The sequence below is a fragment of the Lycium ferocissimum genome, chromosome 2 (genome assembly GCF_029784015.1).
Source record: "Lycium ferocissimum isolate CSIRO_LF1 chromosome 2, AGI_CSIRO_Lferr_CH_V1, whole genome shotgun sequence".
NCBI classification, from domain to species: domain Eukaryota; kingdom Viridiplantae; phylum Streptophyta; class Magnoliopsida; order Solanales; family Solanaceae; genus Lycium; species Lycium ferocissimum.
The window spans coordinates 60,304,967-60,328,812 of record NC_081343.1 but is presented as its reverse complement, the minus strand read 5'-3'; the positions used below and the strand labels follow the sequence as shown (position 1 = coordinate 60,328,812).

Genomic DNA, 23,846 nt, shown 5'->3' with positions numbered 1-23,846 from the left:
ATGCATATTGAGTCATGTTGAGAAACAACTAGAGGAAAATAAAATATTTTTGTGGTACCAATATTCACAACCAAATTGCATAAATGTCGGAAAAAATGCTATACATAAAACATATCCCGTGAAGTTGAAGTCATTATTTTGTCCTTTTCATTACATCTCATTCACAAAAATCACATAGATAGCTCAGCCTCCTCTAAATATACAATTCTTATATCTAAACATCATCTGAAACGAACAATTACTAGAGAAAAAAATGAATATAGGATCAACGCGACCAATAGAATAGAAAGACAGACTAATAGCTTTGCATGTGAATTCTAATTAAAGCACGATTTTACATATATTTAATAAAGATTTGGTTGCCTTTTAAATTCATTTCTGCTAAAAGTAGAAAAGAATACATCATATCGAAAGCCTGTGTTTTTGTTAGTTGCCTTTTTCTTAATAGACGTATGTGAATAGTAATTTTTTAAAAATCTTTTTATTGGAATATTCTATAAGTTATCATTTTTTTTTTTTTTTTGGCTCTCATAATTTTCTGTTTCTAGTGTTATTTAGATATAGAGATTGACCTAAGACGTTTGACTAAGTGCCACAAAACATTGTATGTCTAATAAGAAAATTTACAAAGGAGTGAACTTGGAATATATATAAACCTTTACCCTTTGAAACACTTTTTGTTTAAGAAAACTCAAAATAATTAATGGAAATAGGCGTTATTTGAAATTACAAAAGAACCACTCCCAGTGTTACAACTTACAAACACAAATCCGAAGGGCAATTTCTAAGTAGGCGTTTGGACATGCAGTTTGAAACCGTGGTTTGAAATCATGAGATGAAACCAACGTTTGGACATACATTTCATCTCATGGTTTCAAATCATGGTTTGAAACCCTAAATGATCCAAAAAGACATAATTTGGGGTTTCAAACTATGGTTTCAAAATTTGTAAATATAACACTTGACCCATAAGTTTATATTTTATAAAAAAGACCCATAATTTGGTAAATATTTTTAATAATTACTCTCACCAACCATTTACCAACCTCATTAACTCCCACCAACCTTTATTCATGTTTACCATGTGGGAGGATTACATTAAAGAGTAGTTACATTACTATTCATGTTAAATTTTCATTTTTATTGAACTAAAGTTTGATCAATTAATGTTGTATTTTTTAGAAAGACCTTCTAGTAGCGTATTAATTTTATTATGAACTATGACTTGCTCATTTGGTAAGATTGTATAAGAATTGAGAATATTTTAATAGTTTTCACAACTTATGAATTTTTATGTCTATAAGAGAAAATATAACTTAAGATATCCAAATTACATGTCCAAACATGATTTCAACGGCTCCTAAAAGTATCCCCTTTTTGTTTTTGGTTGGAAGTAAAATAAGGGATGTTGTGTTTCTTTTGGATTTTGATTGAGAAAAAGAAAAATTAGGAAAAAAGGGATTTCCGTTGCCGGGACTTGAACCCGGGTCTCTCGGGTGAGAGCCGAGTATCCTAACCAACTAGACTACAACGGAGATGTTATACAACGGACATTTTCCTTTAGTATTGTAAGAGTTGTCTCTGACTCATGAACTTGGAATATCTAATGGCAGTCGTGTGTAACAAATCGCTGCCACAGAAGATAGAAGGAGGAAGACGCAGTAAAGTCCATAATCCACAGGTTTCCTTTATTTCCTTACCTTTGGATTTTCTTTGCTAGTTATGAATAGTATCTTTTTTTTTTTTTTTTTTCCTTTTCAATTACCATCATTAGAAATTGTTTCTCTTTTCGCATTGGGTGGGCGTCAAATTAGTTAAAATTTGATCTCCTGATTCCTGAATTATACATACCACATAGAAAATGCTCAGCAACCATACTTCTTGGCACTCTATTGAAATTGAGAAAAAGAAAGAAAGAAGAAAGCAGAAACACACAGTACACAAAGAATTGATGAAGATGGCAACAGAGAGAATTTTGACTCTAACAAAGCCTTATGAGAAGAAGTTTACTTCTAACTTTTGGTACGTTATTGTATTTTTGGAACCTCAAATATCCTCCCTTGAGTCATAAGTCATGAAGTTCATTACAACGAGTTCTTAATCATTGCTTCACATTTCATCAAAATATACGATTTTTCGTCATTTTCCACTCTTACAACATTATTACCTTCTGAAATTCACGAAATAAACAAACAGAAAATATTGAAGCTTTTGAAATGGGGTTACTGCACTTGCAGTGAGTGCTAACTGGTAAGTTACTTCGACAGGAATTATTATCATGACAATGCAAGTTCCCGGCTAATGAATGACACTATGTGGAACTTCAAATGCAACTGTTTTTTTTGTTGCAAAAATCCTACATTTTCCCTCTTTTTAGCCTCCAAAATGTGCTTCTGCCCATATAGTACTCGCAGCACGTGCTGAGGCATGTGCTGCGCTTTCTTTTGTTGTAAGTACGAAACATTGGCAGTTATTATTTAATCTATTAATACATGTTCTTGGTGTATGAGTAAACAAAAATCATGATTGATTGATTCCTTCGATTTTGTTCATTATGAAGTTACTGGGCCAGTTCTACACAGGCATAAGAACACCTGTAGTTAAGTGCGATATGGGCTTTATTGGCTGAGTCTACAGATGACTCATACTGCTTACTATAATCAGTCCTCACATAATCTTAACCCCTTTTGCAATGTGCATATTTTCTCTTGATTTGCATTGTCTTAAAGATCTTATAGGTTCCCTTTGTTGAGGTTCAAAGATAATGGCTTTTTTTCTTTTCCCAGGAATACATTTAGATTTTTAAGTATGATACTGAAGGATGTCATATAAATAAAAGAAATGTGCCCATTAAATTAACTATCCGCAATGCAGAGGCCAGGATATAACAACTAATTAGAATTTCGGTTTATTTGTTCTGTCACACTTACATTGGGTCCGGTGTTGTTCACCAAGTGTTTTTCTAGTCTGGTTAGGAACTTGTGTGCTAGACTGCCAGTGCCGGATAAGTGTGAGATTTGAAGAATCTCTACTTTTAAAGAACCCCTAATTTGCCTTAAAAGACAATTTATTTAATACTAAAATACAATAGCCGTATTGGGGAGAGGTGATTAGACAGGAAATGGCGAAGGTACAACTTACTGAGGACATGACCTTAGATAGGAGGCTATGGAGGACACAGATTAGGATAGTAGCAGTCGTGCGTTGCCCTACTTAGTAGGTCCATAGTAGTAGGCGTAGTATTACTTGTATAGTTTCTTGCCCTTTCACTTCTGTTATATTATGTTATTTCTTGTACTACGATTAGTGCATTCATTTATATATCGACTGTAGTTACTGCGTTTTACCTTATTTATCTGTGGTAGCTACTAGCTACTGCCTCTTTTTTCAGGTTGCTTTTATCATGGCTTTTTCGCTTTCGTTATTTTCATTTTAATACTGCTTTGATCTACTTGTCCGTATCTAACCCTTTTTGTCAAGCTTTCTCTTGAGCCGAGGGTCTTTCGGAAACAGTCTCTCTACCTTCCAAGGTAGAGATAAGGTCTGCATACACTTTACCCTCTCCAGACCCCACATTGTGGGATTTTACTGGGTATGTTGTTGTTGTAAAATATAATAGCCAAAATGAAGCGCGAGTTCACATGGTAACCCAACTAGTTTGGGATTGAGAATAGTTGAATTGACTGATAGAGGCAACGGAAGAGCATAGATTCTTTGGAAGTCTTCTATATCATACTTCTGGTTCTGGTTCCATCTATTTCTTCTACTTTGCGTGGTTTTATAATTTTTTTTTCCCATTTATGGCAGATCAAGATGCTACAATTGATTACTGACAAGTCCCTAAATGATGTTCAACCTCAGATTCAAGTGGAGTAAGAGGGCTAAGCCTCTAGGGGAGCATTCAGGGACTTGGCAAGTTTAGTAGATTAAAGAGTTATAGTGGGGGAAATCAAAGTTTTTGTCCATCAGGATTGTCCGTGGACTAGTCTCAACTAAATTTTTGGCAGAAGTGTTTAGGCATGAGCAGCGGGAGTATATTATTCTATGAAGGCACCCCAGCATGAAGGAATTCGAAATACTCTAATAATGTTTAATGGTTTCTTGAACATTTTCACTTCGTGGACTTGGATACTGTTGAAGCCCGAAATATCTTGGAACATACTTAGTTACTATTGTAGATTCCTTGCTAGATGACATTGTACTAAGTTTCCAATTGAACATTATTCTGGTAGTTGAATACTGACCCCTTCAAAGAGTATTATGTGTTAGGTTCAAATAGTTTACCTTCTTTTCAGTGAGTTGGTCCTATTGGGAATTCAACATCCTGATTCAATTATTACACAGTTCTTTCTATTGTTTAAAAAGTCTTTGTGAACTTGCATTTGCAGAAAAGAGCCTGCTATTATCATCTTCTGTTTCTTCTGTTACATTTGCATCCGGATAGTTCTTCGTAATGGTCTTTGTCAATATTTGGAGTTTCCGTTATTTTTCTTTCTACTCTTGTTGATGCATTTCTTCTGTATGTTTCTTGTTTCTTCAACTGCAGCTATCTTTCCCAGAATAAATGTGTTAGATTTGTTCAAACGACTTGGAGTTAGCTGGAAGCTTGTTGAGAGTGCCCCTATTCCCTTCATCAAATGAACAAGTGTGAGCTTGTCCTCCATATTCCAATAATACATGCCTCACATGCATGTCATACACGCCATTGATGCTAATATTTAATGTTGTAGCAGTACAAGAATGGCAATTCCCTCCTGTATAAGCATTTGATTACTCGTACTCCTACCGGGCTGTGACGGGGATATGTGGTTACCATTTCAGCAATAACAAACATTAAAAGGGAAGAAACAAAGAAAAGGAAAGATGTAGTCCAGTGGTTGTTTGTTCTGGGGTGTGGTCCAACCAGTTGAGTGGTTCCTGAGTCAGGGACATTGTTTTCTTGAAATTTATGGGCAATCGTTGAATTCGGCTCTACTCTTGTTGTCCTTATTGACGTACTATGAGATTCATAATGTGCTCACTTTTCCTTGATTAGAGTAGAGGTGGAATATATTTGTAGATTTTTTTGGGCATGATGGACCCGAATGAAATGGTCACCTTGTGAGCATTCTTCAGATGTTACACGTAAAAGAGAAGAAATTCACATTTATGTCTGCGAATTTAATGTCAATATGTGTGGAGATTTTTATGAGGACCCAGCTTGAAAAGGAAGCGTAGGCTTCCCTTGATTGTTCAAATAAAGTCAAATTGGCAGGAACTATCAATCTCATTACATCAACTCTCTCTAGGGTTGTTGCTGGCCTCCTTCGCAAGAAATATAGCTACAGGAACTTCCTACTAGTCAACCCTTTTGCTAAAAGAGAATTTTCTGAGCAGTTACTATGGAAAAAAAATCACGAATTTTTGCTAAAATAGAAAAAGTATTTTTTTTTTTTTGCTAATTTTTTTTTTTTTTTTTGAATGTTGATGCAAATATCAGACACCTGAAACAGAGTTGTGGATCTTTTAATTAAAAGCCCGAGATTCTTCATTTTAATCTTGATGCCATTGCATGGTGGCCACTCAACAGAACCCAAATTAGGAAATTCTGTTCTTGTATTTTAGAATAACCAGAGCCTCATACCTAATGGGTCCATAATTTTACTGGCAAACAATAAAATAATTGGAAGTCCTCTGATCCTTGATAGTTCGTCTCTTAGCATTTGGTTTTACAAAGTTCCAAAAACGAGCTAATTTTGTGGCACAGCAAGTTTAAATGATAAGGAAAATAAGAAAAAGGAGTAAACAAATGAAAATCAGCCATCAGTTTGCAAATTCCTACATAAGTCGAGCCAAGTCAGCAAGTTATCAAGCCAACTGGCATGTGCTGATTGGCAAAACTATAATGGCCTCAAATGATATTATCTTCCTGGAACTATAAATGTAGTGAGCATGGGGCTCTCTGTTTGTATATTGATTATTGAACACTCAGGAGGTGAGGAGAGAAAGATAAGGAAAGAAAGAAAATGGCATCAGCATCCCTACTCAAGACATCTCCAGTAGTCCTTGACAAGACTGAGTTTGTAAAGGGTCAATCCCTCCGTCAGCCATCCGTCTCCGTTGTCCGCTGCCACCCAGCTTCTCCCTCTGCGCTTACTGTCCGTGCTAGCTCTTATGCTGATGAACTCGTTAAAACCGCGGTACACACTCTTTTATACTCCCTCTGTTCTATTTTATTTGATATGTTCTCTTTTTCCTTAAACTCCGGGCCCACTAAAATATTGTGATATAAAACGAAATAAGGAAAGTAACATTTTTCCCTATCTACTTCATTTGCTTTAACTTCAAGGTTTCGTATCTTATCTAGTAGTAGTTGTTATTTTACTCGGTCTTAAAAACATGCATTTATGTTCTTTTTACTGCTTAATTATCTCGTAAGTACTATATCAAGCAACTATTGGCCTTTACCTTAGAAGAGTTTGGCTAGTGTTTTCCTTTTATGATAATTTTCTTAAACATGGATAGTGATAATGTTAGTTTGTGCTCAAAACTTATTACCAAGATAACATGATGTATCTCAAAGGGTGAATACTAAGATTAACTAGAATCTTCTAAGTATACAAGAGTTAAACCTTTCTAAAGAGCTTACTTGAGATGAATGAAGCATGTGTAACTCATTTGAGCTAATGGATTTGAGTGTAGAAAACTATTGCATCCCCTGGTCGTGGAATTTTGGCCATGGATGAGTCCAATGCTACCTGCGGGAAGCGTTTAGCTTCAATCGGACTGGAGAACACCGAAGCTAATCGCCAGGCATACAGGACCCTTCTTGTTTCGGCTCCAGGACTTGGTCAGTACATTTCAGGTGCCATCCTTTTTGAGGAGACACTTTACCAGTCCACTGTTGATGGAAAGAAAATTGTTGATGTCCTTCTTGAGCAGAACATTGTTCCTGGAATCAAGACTGACAAGGTAAAATGTCTAACATTAGTGACTTCAAAAGGTCTAAGGATTCTTCGGTCATGAATTTCTAAGAGTTTGAGAATTACAGGGTCTTGTTCCCTTGGCTGGCTCAAACGACGAGTCATGGTGCCAAGGGCTTGATGGCCTTGCCTCCCGCTCTGCTGCTTACTACCAACAAGGCGCCCGTTTCGCTAAATGGTATGGTACTTTTCTTTTACCAGTTAAGGAACAATTGCTTAATTTGAAGCTCATTTCATCTTCTTCATTGTATATCTTACAGGCGTACTGTTGTGAGCATTCCCAATGGTCCTTCTGCACTTGCGGTGAAGGAAGCAGCCTGGGGTCTTGCTCGCTATGCTGCTATTTCTCAGGTAAGTTGGCATAGACATAGGAAGGGGAACACACAAATCTCTCTCGATTTTAAGCTCTGTGCCGGACAATGTATAGATTTTTCACAACTACTCCCTCCGTCCCACTTTATGTGATATAGTTTGACTGGGCACGGAGTTTAAGAAATAAAGGAAGACTTTTGAATCTTGTGGTATAAAATAAGCCAAAGATATTTGTGTGGTTATAGATCATCTCGTTAAGCGTAAAAGGTAAAGTTTAAAGTTAAATTCTTAAATAAGGAAATGTATTATTCTTTTTGGGACAAACTGGAAAGTGTATCACATAAATTGGGACAGAGGGAGTGTGTGTTATGGTAACATGTAACATAGAGTAATAACCTGCTATAACCGGTTAAAAATTGCACTAGTAGTATAAATTTAAGCTTTCAACACGATAAATGGCTAAAGTTTCTTGTTCATTCTTGTAGGACAATGGGTTGGTACCCATCGTTGAGCCAGAGATCTTACTCGATGGTGAACACAACATTGATAGGACCTTTGAAGTCGCCAGGCAGGTGTGGGCTGAAGTTTTCTTCTACCTTGCTGAGAACAATGTGATGTTTGAAGGTATCCTCTTGAAGCCCAGCATGGTCACCCCTGGAGCAGAGTGCAAGGAGAGGGCCACCCCACAGCAAGTTGCTGACTACACCCTCAACCTCCTCCACCAAAGAATCCCACCTGCCGTCCCTGGAATCATGGCAAGTATCTACATATCTGCTATCGCTTTGTCCCAATTTATGTGAAGGTGTTTGACTGGGTGCGGAGTTTAAGAAATAAAAGAAGACTTTTGAAATTTGTGGTATGAAATAACCCACAGATATTTGTGTAGCTGTAAATCATCTCATTAAGGTTAAACTTAGTATTTTAGAGTTAAATTGTTACAAAATATATAAAGGTGTCATTCTTTTTAGGACTGACTAAAAAGGAAGAGTGTCACATAAATTGGGACAGGGGGATTATATCAAACACTTTTCCATAATTCCAAGAACTTGACTAGAATTCTTTTTCATGATTTGGAATGCACAGTTTTTGTCTGGTGGACAATCTGAAGTCGAGGCTACTCTTAACTTGAACGCCATGAACCAAGCTCCCAACCCATGGCACGTGTCGTTCTCATACGCCAGAGCCCTTCAGAACACCTGCCTCACGACTTGGGGTGGAAGACCAGAAAATGTGAAGGCAGCTCAGGATGCCTTGCTTGTTAGAGCAAAGGCCAACTCTCTTGCCCAGCTTGGGAAATACACTGGTGAAGGTGAGTCCGGGGAGGCCAAGAAGGGAATGTTTGAGAAGGGATATGTTTACTAAGTGTCTACCAAAGTCTATAGATATTTTGATGATAAGCATGTAATGTAGCCAAATCGAACTGCATAAATGCTAATACCTGCTCCTCAAGACTGTTTTTGTTCATATAACCTGTGCTTTTAGCAATCTATTACTTTCATTCTGCTCGGTTGGTTTATTTTATGAGTTCAAATTCTCCACCAAGGTAAGGCGCAAACATGTGGCAAATGCCATTAAAATCAATTCTAGTGTAGAGAAGTAATAACTTTCCACTTCTAAGACACATATAGGCAGAGGATCAAATGAGGACTGAAAGACAAAGCTGACTCTTGTTACTGTAAAAGGTACCTGGATATTACTCAACTACAAATTATGATATACTATTATCAATACTCAATTTCAATCAAAAGATACACCAAGTTAACATTATACCTGAATTGATGAAGGTTCCACTAAGTCAGCTGCCTAATCTTTCTCTTCTCTTAGCCGAAAATTCAACTTCAATATTTGTTGGTGTAGTTAGCAAATTTCACCAATGTTAGTCCCGCGCCTTCGAAATATTATGTTCTTTCATGAAAGATAGTGCTTGAAAAGTTGTGACTCTTCATGGAAGGATGCATCCATAGAAAGGCAACCCTTGGCAAATAAATATAAGACCAATCATAAATGGATGTCTTTGTTGGTCTATAAATAGGAGGACCAAATTTTCAATGAGACAATTAGAAATAGAGTTTGCAGTAAATTTTCAGATTTACCAAAGTGAAATTCCAATCTTAGCATGAGAGTAATTCACAAGGGCTTTGTTATATCCTGGGTCCCTGGAGAATACTTGCCATCGACTCAATAGCAAACTATGAGTTGAGGAAGCAATGAGTATGTATGATGATTCTTCAGGGAAGAGATAAAAGATCTGAACTCTAAAATATCTATTGCTCATCACTGTGTTATCAATTGGCTTGTGATAATAATCAAGAAGTTGTGTATGGTAATGAGCCGAGGTTTTGCGCTAGTTTAATCATTTAGAGAACACTAAGATGACTCTGGTTAGTGAAGCACAGCAGGTTACTACGCAATCAACAGAGACTCAAAAGCCACATGATTGCCTGAACAAAATATTCAGATATGGGCATATACCCTTTTTCCAAAGGCAAAAACTATTTGTGATCTTAGCATCCTTCCCGATATGAAACATGATATGGATATTTTGTCTATTCAAGATTGTCAGATTGAGTTCAAAAGATCCATATCTATGTAATACATGTTGTCTTTTCTGTTACTTTATGATGCGTACAGAAAAAAAGATGTTATTGAGAAGTAATGTGACTTAATTGCTAGGAATTATGCAAAGGGAAATAGTCAAAGCGTAATGATCCTTGTAGAACATGATAGAATATTGCAAAGAAATACTACTGAGAAGTGCTAGAGAAATGTGCTGACTTTCTTGCCGCACAGTAATGTCGATCTTGATCAATCTTTGAATAGAGAACTTTTCAAGAACCATAATACAAGTGCAAGAAATAATCTCTACACCCAAAAAAATGACCTTAAATTTCAAGATACAACTACTTTTACCAAAATCATAATAAACTTTAGTTACATCAACTACTTTCAGCACGCAGTTTCTATGGTGCTGTCTTAACGTACGGAAAAACTAAATCCTAAAGCAAAACTGATCATGAGTCTCGCAAAAATCTAGCTGTGAAGTCTAGACTTCAGCGGAGCTCAAAGCATTCAGAACATGCGCTTTATCTTACACTAGTTGCCAAACGTTGTTCGATCACTATATCTGGGCTACTTAGCCTCATCAATAGCATTGGTGACCCTTCTACCATATGCGCAAAGGTGGAACACCATGCATGCCACATGAGGTCTATTTGACGCCTCACTGACATTTGCTTATAATATATCTGGCTGGAACAATCTCCCTCAAGATGAGTTACTCCTGTTGAGGAAAAACAAAAGTAATGCTTAGAAACTTAAATAGGGAAAAACTATTGGATCAACCTTTTTATGAACAATCTGTCAAGTTTTTACTTTTCCCCATATAAGTTCTGCGAAGCAGAAATGAGCTGAGAATACATTTATTGTAGAATCATTCTAGTTGGTCTGCCATAGACTTGACAGTATTAACTGCAACTTCAAGCAGGGACCTTCTATCCAAATTTATTCATGAATATAATGCCAGGAGATTAATACAGACATTAACAAGAAAACATAAGAACGAGAAAAACACATATCTCCAAGCAGACATTTCAGCAACCTCCATCTGGTTCAGAAAGGATTTCAATTTCCACATTACGAATAAAATCATCTGTTGTACCATATTTACTCTCCATAAATGAAAGGCGAGTTTCCAAAAGCACCTACGTTTGTTCAAATTGGATAACCCTGATAGAAAATCAGAGTGCAACAATTTGTTTTGGTTTGTCTTTTTGTTTTTCAGTTTGAGGTACTTCAGAATTTGACAACTTATCTAACTTCTAGGAAACCAGTAAATTGAAATTACTGATGAAATATGCCAAATTTATTCCAAGATTAATTCTCCGAGATATATTACAATTGGCTAACCTCATGATTAGATGCTTGACCATGATAACGACTTGGCTTCACATTCAAGTCGATCATTTTGTCCTTCTTGCCACGCTCATCTGCACTCCCATTCTTTGCTAATTCCTCTGCAGGCCCAGACTTGTCTCCTGGAAACTATACGAGGAAAACAGAGAAAAAATGACCTTATGTATAGCACATTGCAAATAATCAAGAGTAGCATGTAACTCATACAACGGAATACCAACCTCAACTTTCTGCCTCAGCAGGAGATATCTGCTGTGTGTTCGTTTACCTCCAACATGTACCATCATGTCACATTGGAGACAAAGAGAACTTCCATCAACTTCACAGTAAAAGAACGCTTCACGTGTAATGCAAAGGAAATTAGCAATAGTTAGTTCACTTTGCAGGCCCTCTTTTGTAGGACAAGAATACAAAATAACATGAAAGGAATCAGAAAGAGAAACTAAGCAACAGAAGAACAAAAAGGATTTTAAGCTCCACTAACCAGGTGAATTTTCACATATGTCGCAACGAGGAACATCATTGGGCTTAGCAAGTCCAACCCTCACATGCCTACTAGCAAGCTTATTACACATATGAACCTATGGACCAAATTTGAATATGATTAGAAGTGTCCACAAGAATGAAAGCATCAAAAGTCTCTAAGTCACATTGTCAATATTGGTTAAACCAATTTAAAAGTTGATTCAGATGGCAGTCCAATAGATTTGGCATTTCATGCCTCTGGATCAGAAATGAGTAGTGTTGAAGATATAACTAATATAGTAGTGTGCATCTTTAGCATATTAAGCTTTTAGATGAGAAAAAATAAAATTCAACATTATATGGAAGTAGGCAAGAGTTCTGGGTTCATGTCTCACCAACATCTATTTTCAAAAAGATTTTTCACATGCTTGACCGAAAAGAATAAGGTTTACACGCGATGAGACATGTTAAAGATATAGTTACATAAGTAAATAGAAGTGTGTCGTCTCAAATACCGTAAACTTTTAAATAAGTTGTATCGCATAATTCAAAAACTAGGAAGATCAGAATCATTTGACAACTTCCAACATATAAAGCTATAAGGTAACCTTTAAGCTTTAAGGGCTAAGAAAATTTTATTGCTAACATAAAGAAGATGAAGTGATGAAACTAAAGCCAAAGAGAAGAAGCAATGATTCCCAGAATTTACAAAAACAATAGTGAAGACAAGCCAATTTGTATAGCAGGTCAGCATGATTTTTGATCTTTAAATGAAAAGCAAGAATGTTTCTCTATTCTAAACTGAGCCAAAAGATATACAAGCCTAAGCACCTAGTAACATAAAGATTGTGTGAGGCTACAGTGAAGTAACAGTATGTACAAGAAGTCCAAAAACCATGTTAGTAGATTATTCACACGGGCATTGACCTTAAAGAAGTAGAAGACGAAGCAACAGATAACTTGTTTAAATAACAACTCATCACAAGATGGATGCCAATAATTTCTCCATTATTTTGTTCCATTTTCCAGATATAAGTTGACTTGCATAATTATCTCCACCCCATCAACAAATCTATTAAACTCGGTAAGCTCAACAAACCAGCCTCTCAACACAAAAGCAGATTTTCAAGAAAAAGAAATGGAAAAGTTTCATGTAAGTAGAGTAGTATTAGATTGAGAGTAAAATTAGACCTTTTCGTCACAGGCACGGCAAAGGGCAGCCTCATCTGCAGCACAGAAAAGAATGGCTGCAGCACTTTCACAAACATCACAAAGTGTCCGCATAATTCATTTCTAACACGAGTCACCCAATAATAAAACAATATAAAGGCTCATATTATTAGCTTCAATTACTCTTCATCAAGAAAGCTCCAATTATTTTTAAAATGAAGTTCTATTTAGACAAATAACCCCCAAAGACTAGAACTTTAAGTACAATAAGAGCAAAGTTGAATAGTAGTACTATAGTAGTTTGAGACAATGCTGGATACAATACAACTCATCAACTCTTATCTCTTGACAAAACGATATTTTGGTGGGATCTTTTCACCCTTAACCATTCGTTCAAGCTTTGTGAATGGATAAAGTTCTAGTAAAGACGTTTCCCTCTTGAATGAATTATATCCCGTATGAATTCAAATTAGTCGAGCCACAAAGCAGTATCGGATGAAAATAAAAAAAGATATTTTTCTTTATAGGTTATGTTAGATATTTTTATGGGTGTTGGTAAGGTTGAAAACCTGCTGTTTGAAAAGAATAGTAAACTACTTGATAATGATAATGGAATATGGTAAGTTGAGTTTTATTATTGGCTGGGGTTTTGAAAATGAGACCAGAAATAGCACCATGATCTATTAAAGGAAATATGTAAAAAAGAAACTAGTAAAAAAGAAAAGTATATGGTGGCATCAATAGATGGTGAATATTCGATACACCATAGCCACAAGATTAAAGAGTGTGGCCATGAAAATTCCCATTGGAGAATTATGAACCACCAGTTACATATCTTGCACCTGGCCCATTAAAATTTAATAGAGAGTACTAGTTTGTAGTCCTCTTGTCTTTTCAATAAAATGATGCTTGTACATTTTCATCATTTTGGATTTTTTCTTTAATGTAAGCCAGCCACCTTGTGAGGTCTATGATTCCGCCACGTGCCCTTTTGTCTTTTTTCATTTTCAACTACCGTACGTAAATTTTGTGTTTTTGCATCCAAATGATTTGCCGATTGATCAATTTGGTCCCCTCATACTTCATTTTTTGTCAAGATTTTCATGTGGCTCCTTCTCCCGCATTCATTACTTGCCCTGTCGGTGAATTTACCTAGAGCTCGTTTGGATATTTTCTTTTTTCAAAAGTAAAATTGAAATAGAATTTGGTTATATATTGGACTTATTGTTTAAAAATATTTTCCAAGATGAGTGCAAGTTTGAAAAAGTAATTTTGACAAGTTTTTCAAGTGATTTTTTCCTCTTACAATAAACCTATTCTTTTTCAAATTAAAATGAATATCCAAACATAACTTCAGCTTTCAAATACAATTTTAATTTTTTTCTTCTAATTATTATACTTCATTTTTCGAATATCATACGTAATTTCTATATTCAAACACCTACTTAGTTACATTGATATGATTACTGAAAGTGTAAAAGATTTCTACTCTACCATTTTAAGTTAATTGTATGTTAAAGCAAGCTGTCTCCTATATTAAAAGTAATTAGTTTCACTTATACGAATAATTACTTGTAATTAGTTTTTCAAGTAATTTGTACTAATATAAATTTATTCTAGCTAGTTTCATCTATTAAAATTTGGATTGTTGTGAAGCAAGTTGAGTCATAAGGCAAGTCAAATCAGACTTCATTGGTCTCAACTTTGATGGAACAATAAAAGGCATAAAATGCATTGATAACTCATCCTATGTGGGCAACTAAAACAGCATGAAAGAGGCATCTCACAATGTTACGAATAAGTTTTTGTCTGTTGTTGGGTTTCAAGACTTCGGGTTGTATACATTGGAACAGTGGGTTTAGAAAGTTTCAATCACATTTCTAGGAGGCATGACTTTAAACTTGCCTAATTCCTCCACTTTTCAATATTGGTGTAAACTATATACAAATGTAGTCGCAGTTTTAATAATTACAATAAAATAGAAGAAGAAAAAGTTAGTCACATAAGCAACAGATCTGTTCACTCATTACATTAATTTTTTTTTTTTTAATTATATGTACATATACGCCAATTTTCTGTTGGCAGGAAGTTTCCCCGCGCGTATATTAAAGAGTCTGATTTTTGTACCCAAAAAGATAAATATAGAAAAACACTAAAATATAGCTTGCCAGCTTATTATAGTTAGATCTTGATGCAACATTATTATGTCGATGGCTTATTAATGCCGACTCCGCTATCATTTTATCCCATCATTTATGCAAATGACTAGCATATTAAGGAGCTTTCATGAAAATTGAAAGACAAAAATTATAAAAATACAAGATCGTATACAGTGAGATCGTCAAAAAAAGACAAACAAAACTAGCTAGGAGAAGAAACAGCACCCAACTGGATGAATCTGAAGCAGCAAATCTGCTTAACTCTTCTAATTGAGAGAAACAAAATTAATAGTAGTACATAATACTAACATATACTCCAATATACAAACAATATAGTTTGAAAATAAAAGTACAACAATTATTCCAGCTTTTAAAACCTGTATAGCCAAGCAAACTTAAACATACGAATTTGTGGAAAAGCCACTTAAACAAGTGATAATTAACCAGCAGTGTGACTTTATCATTCAATGACGACAAACTTTCAAAAGATTCAAAGTTTCAATCACACAGATTACAAACTAACCGAAAATAGTACAGTAGTACAGCTTAGAAAGAAAAGTTGAGCATGTTCATGCTTAAGTTCTCCATCATTTCAGTTTCCATGAAACCACAGGCGTAGTTGGTGGCTATCATTTTGTTATAGCTGCCACTATTGTGGGGCTTGAGGTGGCAGCTTGAAGAGAGGGGCAAAATTGGAAGGTTGTCACAGTTACATATTTCAATCATGTAGCCATCAGGGTCATGGAAAAACACCTGATCTACTTTGGTCCCTTCTTCCTCCACAACTGCAGTTACGTATCTCATTCCCATTTCCTCCAACCTCCTCTTCACCAGCGCAACATCAGTACACTGCTAATTGGAATTCCATAGTGTACATGTTAGGAACAATGACGAAATTGAAACACCAACTTAATTCTAAGACTCTTACACTTGAACCCAAATGCATTATGTTCTTTAAATTATGGGTTCATAATTTAATATTTGTTAAAACTTAGTAACGTCGGATGCATATATACAATTATATATGTTCCGTGTTAAAAGTGTTTGATTGTTGAACCCATGTTATATATGTCCGCCTTTAATTTGTTTAAGGATGAAAGTTTACCTGGAAGGAAATGTGGTTATCCTTGGGATTAATGGGTCGAGGTTCATTGATGGCATCGTAATCCTCCATCGCTTTGTTCTCAAGCAAGTGAATCCCCACTCCATAGTTGTACAGCCTTCAAAACACACCAAAAAAAAAAAAAAAAAAAAAAAAAAGAGAGGTAAATATACGTTCATGCATGCTTAAAGATTCTTATTGCTATATACTTATTGTTGTGTAGTTCTAACATATGGAAGCATATGGACATGCATGCTTTACTAGCTCTCCAATTATAACAAAGAAGGCTGAATACATATTTACTTAAAAGTTGTCCGATTTTTTCATTTAGACACCTAAACTAAAGTTACAATTTATTGGCACCCACCTAAACTTTTCCAAAATTATACCAGTTTAAGTGGTGCACATGTCTGTTGAAATGGGTACGTAACAAGATCAGTACTAAAACATTGACGTAGATCAATGTGCTTATTAAAACATGTGAAATTAAATACTCCATTATCTCAATTTATGTGATACTTTTCAGCAAATTGATATGAGGAAAGTTGCTACTTATAGTAGTTTACATGTAGTTTTCAAATATACAAATTTTAATCTTAAAATAATGTGTTCATCTAATCCAATTTAACTTCAAAATTTAGTTAAATTAACTCACGAAAAGCGAAAATATCACATAAATTGGACTGTGAGAGTATAAAGCAGTATTGTACTATTATAAGAGAGAGGGTATAAATATATATATAGAGGCCTAACCAGGCACCATGGAAATTGAAAGAGGAAGGGCGTTTGACAAGACAAAAGCCCAAAACATCTTCATAGAAGCGCACAGAATTCCAGACATCTCTCACCAATAACGATACATGGTTTAGCGAAAGCAGAGGCAGTGCCTGGCAGCTGCTCACTTCCTCAATCTCCACTATCATCTTTAATTTCTTCGTCGATAGATATATATGTTGTGTTTTTTTTGGTTAATATAGATTCTTTCTTTTTCTCTTGTTATGGATTATTCTAGCTGGGGAGATTGGCTTATTTATAACTCGAGGTAGCCTTGGATATAGTAGTACTTACTTAATTACAATTGACAAGCCATTCTATGAACTTTCCTAGAAAGTTCTTATCATGGAGTAAGTATAGGACAACGATACCATTTAGAATCTTTCTTATAAAACGGAGTTGTGTAAAAATGGAAGCATCCTATTTTCATTTTGCCACACCAAGACACCAACTAATTAAGCCTAACTGTACCAAATATTCTAGCCGAGCAGATCGATTGCGTCAAAATATATTTCACGCGTGCTAAAGGTGCTAAAATACTTGTGCAATCTCGTTCATGACTCGATATGTAATCCTATTAATTAAATAGCTAACGCTTCACTTTATCTGATAACAATATGTTAGTGTGCATATAATAATAAGCTTAGAATTATTTTCTCCCCTTAACCAATACTACTAGCTATAACTATAGAGCCACTTTGTACATAGTTCTTCCTTTTTAATACTGATAGATATGGGAAGAGTTGCTTAACCGTTTACATAATGACTTTGCTATCATTGCCTGCCTCGCCTCAAACCCTAACGCAATCAGGGTTTCATTAGTATGATATGAATCGTAGAGAACGTTTCTATCGGTTGGTAGCAAAAACGAAACTTCACAGAAGTCTGAATAGGAAAAAATAAAAATTCCTAGCAACTTTTTTTTATTTTTTTTATTTTTATATATATTAAAAAATGCCTAGCAACTCTTTTGTTAATATTCTTAACGCGGAAGATGAGGGGTAAACGTAAATTCACTCTAGTTTGTGAAGGTGAACGACACTATACAATTTAAGTGTAATGTGACATTTCAATAGTTTTTGTATTATTGCGACTTAATTGTATGGCTTACCTCTCTAATAACCAGCTGAAAGAATGTCAGACGACGAGAATAGTCCATTTTTAATAATATACTCTACACATATACAAATAGCCACACTATTCATTAGCCTACCAATAATCACCACTCCTTAAACGATGTCACTTGCTAATCTTAATAGTAGGCAACTACACATAGAGTTTAATTGCTGCAAAATCGACACACTTCCAGAGACAAATACGTATGCCAACAATAATACTCCAATAAAATTTATAACGAGAAATCCTCAATGTCCTGTATGGATCACTGTGGAACACGTTAGTGCACGGGCGTGTGCGGTGCACATATAACTTGACCAGACCATTTAAGAGTGTGTGCAGTAAGTGCTTACTTGTTCCCTTTTAGACCTTTGCTTCTTCTCTTTCTTGTTTAAAATTTAAGTACTATGATATCTAAAGTTTACTGGTTTGAATTCATGCTAAGCAACCCATTAACAAGAGTAATTAGAGTTCTTTATACTGAAAAAAATCCTACATTTTTAAGCTTTAATCTGACACCGATCCCAACAAATAAAACTTGCTTGCATATGGTTACATCAAAATCATATTATATTATCATGGTTAAGTCATAAATTAAAATAACAATATTTATTAATCACTTGTGATTTAATAATAAAAATATATGTGAAAATATGTATCAAATATTTATTAATTTTCGTCTTTATTATTTTAGTGTAAAATTGTGAATTTGAAATCCGAATTTTAGACCAACAATAGCAACAACATAACTGGTGTAATCCTCACAAGTGGGGTTTATGATATACCCAGAATTTACATTTACATTTGTCGGGCAAAGAGGCTATTTTCGAAACACCCCCAACTCGAAAGAATGGAAAAGTAAGGAAAATAATAGTTACACCTTTGACAGTAGTTTTGCGCAAATTATAATAAGCATTGTGATCTTTCTAGTTTATACGAATGCTAATTTCACTTAAATTGCTCCTTGTTTACTATTTCTGTCCCAAAAACTAATAGACACCTAGGTTTTTGATTGTGGAAAGATACAAGAAATGAGGAGCATTTAAAATTACACGTACTATATCATATGGGGTTTTGCTCATCGTCATCCTGCTCTGTATCACCGACAAACTCTGAAAAATGCACATCGGCGATTCTCTTCACCTCCCAACTACCTTAGCCTCTGCAAACAGCAACAGCTACCCCTTTAATTTCCTCTATTCACCATGTCAAGGTCCGTCCTTTTCTTGTTCTCTAGTAGTATCTCATTACAGCGTGTTCTTGTTCTATCCTATTTCTTGATTTTATGGGTCTTAGAAAATTTTCCTTTCCTTGTGATTGAATCTGTAACGCATGAAGGACTTAATTTTTACTCCTAACATAGTACTTGTTTACCTGTATGTTTTTATTTAAGCTGGCTGGCACTCTTTGCTGAAGTGGCAAGGTCTCTGTAGGCTTTTGGATTTTTCTACTTCTTTTTTTTGGTCAAATTAAACACAACGCAAGAAGGTTTTAACTGGTGCAGTAGAACATAAACATTTGCATAAATTTTCCATATTTAGCAGGCCATCCTTTGTTTGAAGTACTTTTTTCACTAATGCCCTTCCTTTTGGAGCGTGGGGCACTGAACATTTTTGTTCTGCATAGGAAAACTACCATTCAGGTTTCACTGTAGTCATTCCAATTGTCATTAGTGTTGAATTGGTATTTTAGTTGCACATCTCAAAAAAGGAAATTACTTTTAGTCTGAAATGACTACTGTATTTTGCATCTGCTAAGTTGTCTTGTGCTTGGAATGCAGATTATTTGCAGTTGGTAAAACTAAAGGACTTAGACAATCCTTGTGCAGAAATCAGACCACTATCCGTTTGGGACAGGTGAAAAAAGGAGATCTTATTAGGTTTGGGGTATGTTCTCCTAGATGTAGATTTTTTGGGCAATATGTATCTATCACTAGGGGACATGTGTCATCCGTATCACATAGAACACGTAATTCTTTCTATGGGAGTTATTCAGTGACTACATCAGGAAAAACTGTAAGAAATCACTCACAAATTGCTTGGAAGAAGTTATCAAGTAAATCTTTCCATGAGGGACAAACTTTTATTCGCTTAAGTCGATTTGCACAAGCACTTAGCTTGGCATTGAGCAGGTCTTATGTGATTCTCCCTGGTTTTCTTGCCTTATCATATGGAAAAAATATAGCACTGGCACAAGCACCACTAGACTTGGAGTATGGTCGCCCAAGGACTAGCTTCTACAGGCATGCTGAAGATGGACATTTTTTGGTTACCTCATTGTTGCATTCCATATTTGAAGGTTTTATTCTGCTGTTGAGAGCCTTTTATCTGGGGATACTCTTTTCTCCTAGCATTGTAATGGCCCCATTTGCAGATGTTTTTGGACCTTCTTTCAGGAAACTGTGGCTTCAGGTAATTCATAGCACACTCGAAAGAGCAGGTCCTGCATTTATCAAATGGGGCCAGTGGGCAGCTACACGGCCTGATCTTTTCTCTAGAGATTTGTGTACTGAGCTATCAAAGCTTCACACAAAAGCTCCTGAACATAGCTTTGCTTACACGAAAAAGACAATCGAAAAAGCATTTGGTCGAAAAATTTCTGAAATTTTCGATGAATTTGAGGAGGAACCTCTGGCATCTGGAAGTATTGCTCAAGTGCATAGGGCTTCCTTGTTGTATCAATACCGTGGTCGACAGATCAAGCCAATAAAGGTGGCTGTGAAAGTTAGGCATCCTGGAGTGGGTGAATCAATAAGACGAGATTTTGAGATTATTAATTTAGTCGCTAAGATATCAAAGTGCATCCCTAAACTTAAGTGGTTAAGGTTGGATGAAAGCGTCCAGCAATTTGCTGTTTTTATGATGTCTCAAGTTGATCTTGCTAGGGAAGCTGCACATTTAAGCCGCTTCATCTATAATTTTCGGAGATGGAAGGATGTCTCTTTTCCAAAGCCTGTCTATCCCCTAGTGCATCCTGAAGTATTGGTGGAGACTTTTGAACAAGGGGAATGTGTTTCATATTTTGTTGATGAGCTTCAAGGCCATGAAAGACTTAAAAGTGCACTCGCTCATATTGGGACGCATGCTCTTTTGAAGATGCTTTTGGTAATATTCTCTTTATGTAGTGTATGTGCGCGGGTGCATGTATATAGATTAAGAAATTTTTCTCTATGTTAATTTGTCTGAATTTGTGTATAAAGCACAATATTTAATGTGAATGAGCAACTCTGGATATACTTTTATGGAATTAGTATAAAGCACAAACTTAATTCAAATGTGCGGCTTAAATATACTATTAATGGAATAAAAAGGTAAATGCAACGCAAAACTGACACTATATTAGATGTTGTTGTTCCCTCTCAGGCTATAAAAGCAAATGTGTTAGTGCAAGATTTTGACTAAAAATGTGAAGCATGTATTCCAAGCATAGCTGTGTTGTGCCTAATGTGGTTCGGCCAATTTTGGGGATATGTGGAAGTTCTTGTGTTTTTTTTTTTTTTTTTCCTTTTTGTTATTCATGTTATGTGAATTTTCTTTTCTGTTATTGCTTATTAGTCCTAACTCCCTTACAGAAAATGTTACATATTGTATTTTTCTTCTCACAATGAAGAGAGATCTGTTGACAGACATGTTAAAAAATTGCTTTGGATATACTATAGATTTGTTGCTTTTCTGAGTAACTGTTGATATGTTGGCCTTGAATACTGACCAAAAACTGTACTCTTATCGAAGTTAAAACACTGATTAGAGATAGCACTAAATATGCAAATGCATTTTTCTGTTCTTAGTCTTATTACTATAAAGAAGGAACGAAAAAAAGCATTCTATGACATTTTCTTGGTTGCTTGCTTTCTTTTTATGTAATCTATTTCAATACAGTCTAGAACTTGTGATAACGGCGTCGGAGAGGAGATTATGGAGTCCAAAAATTGTTTAAATGGATAAGAACAATCTAATTATCTCTTTGTTATGTATTGGAATCACTAATTTTTACTTGCTCTTAAGTCTTTTTGTTCTCTTCTCATATAATACCCCTTTTCCCCATTTCAGGTGGATAACTTTATTCATGCTGACATGCATCCTGGAAATATCCTTGTTCGGGTAAACCAAAGCAAGTCATCTCGGAAACGCATCTTCAAATCAAAGCCTCATGTTGTTTTCCTTGATGTAGGCATGACTGCTGAACTTTCTAACAATGATCGGATAATATTATTGGAGTTCTTTAAGGCAATTGCTCGTCGAGATGGCCGGACTGTAGCAGAGTGCACTCTGCAATTGTCAAAGAAACAGAATTGCCCTAATCCAGAAGCCTTCATTAAGGTTAGTTCTGTGCATCTTAAATGGATTGTTTCAAAACTTTCTTTGGCTATTCTTAATATCTTCCCCATTGGTACCTAACGTTTATTAATACCTTGAAAAAAAAAAAAAATTACTTATGCAAAGAAAAAAATGGAGATCAGATGTTGTAAAAGCAACCTATATGGCTTGCTAGTTATCCTCATTAAACTAACTAGTAACTTGAAATCCATTAGTAAATTATGCTTCTATCCAAATTGGTTGTCAGGGTTGACTTCTTGGGAGGTTTTCAGTGTTTTGTTTCTGCAATTGTGAATATAGATGTGTGAGAAGATGGACAAATGTATATGAAAATATTGCATCAGATGTTTTTGACTTTTTGAAGATGTAATTCCATTTAAAGGAGGTAATTTTTTTTAGGACATTCTATAATGGGAAGTAGATGAAACAAAAAGTAGGATGGAGGGACTAACATATTCTTTCCCCAATCTCCTCCGCTCCTTCTATCCGCCACAAGTGGACAAAAAGTTTAAAAAGAAAAAAAGTTGAAACAGAAGAGAAAAGGCAATGATGATGAAAATTAGGTGCTAGAGTTCCTTTTATTGATCAAAATACATCACTAGCTTTAGCTTTTTGGCGATTAATTAGATTATATATGATTGGATCTAAGTTCTTCAAGCCGTTCAATATTTCTGCACAAGCATTATTGTTCATGAAATTCTGATTGGCCATCTTTCTGTGGGTAGACTAACGTCTATGGCATGGAGAGTTAAGTCGTACTATTTTACATGGTATCCTTATGCTAAAAGACTTCTTAATCTTTTTGTCATAAATGGAGGTGATGGATATATGTCTTAGTTCTCTACTGACGTCCTACAGGAAGTGAAGGAGTCATTTGATTTTTGGGGGACTCCACAAGGTGATTTGGTCCACCCTGCTGAGTGCATTGAACAACTTCTCGAGAAAGTTAGGCAGCACAGAGTGAATATAGATGGCAATGTCTGCACTGTTATGGTGACAACTTTAGTCCTTGAGGTAATTCTGCCCTTTCCAGCTAATGTGGCGTTCATGAGTAAGATTTGGAATTGACTAACCTGCATTTCTATATTCAAACATGTTGAAAGTACTTGTTGACAATTTCTATAATCTGTTTGCTGAGTTGTGTTCAATAATCTGGTTTAAGATTGTTTTCTTTTGATGCTTATTGGCTTGCAGGGCTGGCAAAGGAAGCTTGATCCTGATTATGATGTTATGCACACACTGCAGACACTGCTGCTCAAATCTGATTGGGCAGAATCTCTTACTTACACCATTGAAGGACTCATGGCCCCATGACAAGCTCTTCTTACTCTTCCTCTAACTGAAAGATAACTACTTTTTAAGTGTAAAATAAAGCATTGTATATTAGCCAATAGTTCAATTTGGTTAAAGTTTTAAGCATTTCAGCTAGCCTGAGTGTAGAAAGCAGTCTTAGGGAGAGGACTTTGTCCTGTACTTGTTGCTTTGATCCAAAAAAATTATCCCATGCAAGAGTTTATAAGTAAAGAAGAATAAAAGGTCATTCTTTGTTTGTCATCTA

The 23,846-nt window shown here is 35.5% G+C and overlaps 5 protein-coding genes and 1 non-coding gene across 8 annotated transcripts; 3 read left to right on the top strand and 3 right to left on the bottom strand.

The window, feature by feature from the left end:
* Nucleotides 1-1,440: 1,440 nt before the first annotated feature.
* On the top strand, nucleotides 1,441-5,170 carry LOC132046474 (uncharacterized). The gene is made up of 3 exons (XM_059437111.1): nucleotides 1,441-1,681; nucleotides 1,859-2,022; nucleotides 4,547-5,170. The coding sequence occupies exons 1-3, from the start codon at nucleotides 1,589-1,591 to the stop codon at nucleotides 4,596-4,598; spliced, it is 309 nt and encodes a 102-aa protein (XP_059293094.1). The 5' UTR covers nucleotides 1,441-1,588; the 3' UTR covers nucleotides 4,599-5,170.
* On the bottom strand, nucleotides 1,463-1,535 carry TRNAE-CUC (transfer RNA glutamic acid (anticodon CUC)). The gene has a single exon. It is a non-coding gene; the product is annotated as a tRNA-Glu (tRNA).
* Nucleotides 5,171-5,943: 773 nt separating the features above from the next.
* LOC132046472 (fructose-bisphosphate aldolase 1, chloroplastic) lies at nucleotides 5,944-8,743 on the top strand. Its single transcript, XM_059437109.1, has 6 exons — nucleotides 5,944-6,179; nucleotides 6,682-6,951; nucleotides 7,031-7,140; nucleotides 7,223-7,313; nucleotides 7,760-8,029; nucleotides 8,358-8,743. Exons 1-6 carry the CDS (start codon nucleotides 6,006-6,008, stop codon nucleotides 8,634-8,636), a joined length of 1,194 nt encoding a protein of 397 aa, XP_059293092.1. The 5' UTR covers nucleotides 5,944-6,005; the 3' UTR covers nucleotides 8,637-8,743.
* Nucleotides 8,744-10,069: 1,326 nt separating this feature from the next.
* On the bottom strand, nucleotides 10,070-13,361 carry LOC132046473 (B-box zinc finger protein 19-like). Of its 2 annotated transcripts, XR_009412705.1 has the most exons (6): nucleotides 12,843-13,361; nucleotides 11,671-11,767; nucleotides 11,408-11,523; nucleotides 11,181-11,315; nucleotides 10,179-10,554; nucleotides 10,070-10,098 (listed from the first exon to the last, which is right to left on the bottom strand). XR_009412705.1 is itself a non-coding variant. In XM_059437110.1 (5 exons), exons 1-5 carry the CDS (start codon nucleotides 12,933-12,935, stop codon nucleotides 10,549-10,551), a joined length of 447 nt encoding a protein of 148 aa, XP_059293093.1. In that variant the 5' UTR covers nucleotides 12,936-13,361; the 3' UTR covers nucleotides 10,070-10,548. The 2 variants fall into 2 exon arrangements, 1 of the variants encoding a protein (XP_059293093.1); XM_059437110.1 differs by having other exon boundaries at nucleotides 10,070-10,554.
* Nucleotides 13,362-15,216: 1,855 nt separating this feature from the next.
* Nucleotides 15,217-17,074, bottom strand: LOC132048276 (glyoxylase I 4-like). The gene is made up of 3 exons (XM_059439181.1): nucleotides 16,836-17,074; nucleotides 16,086-16,200; nucleotides 15,217-15,829 (listed from the first exon to the last, which is right to left on the bottom strand). Exons 1-3 carry the CDS (start codon nucleotides 17,003-17,005, stop codon nucleotides 15,527-15,529), a joined length of 588 nt encoding a protein of 195 aa, XP_059295164.1. The 5' UTR covers nucleotides 17,006-17,074; the 3' UTR covers nucleotides 15,217-15,526.
* A 1,754-nt stretch (nucleotides 17,075-18,828) lies between these two features.
* On the top strand, nucleotides 18,829-23,846 carry LOC132046471 (uncharacterized). Of its 2 annotated transcripts, XM_059437107.1 has the most exons (5): nucleotides 18,837-19,185; nucleotides 19,753-21,076; nucleotides 22,022-22,291; nucleotides 23,147-23,302; nucleotides 23,483-23,846. In XM_059437107.1, exons 1-5 carry the CDS (start codon nucleotides 19,178-19,180, stop codon nucleotides 23,600-23,602), a joined length of 1,878 nt encoding a protein of 625 aa, XP_059293090.1. In that variant the 5' UTR covers nucleotides 18,837-19,177; the 3' UTR covers nucleotides 23,603-23,846. The 2 variants fall into 2 exon arrangements, with proteins under 2 accessions (XP_059293091.1, XP_059293090.1); XM_059437108.1 differs by lacking the exon at nucleotides 23,483-23,846 and having other exon boundaries at nucleotides 18,829-19,185; nucleotides 23,106-23,276.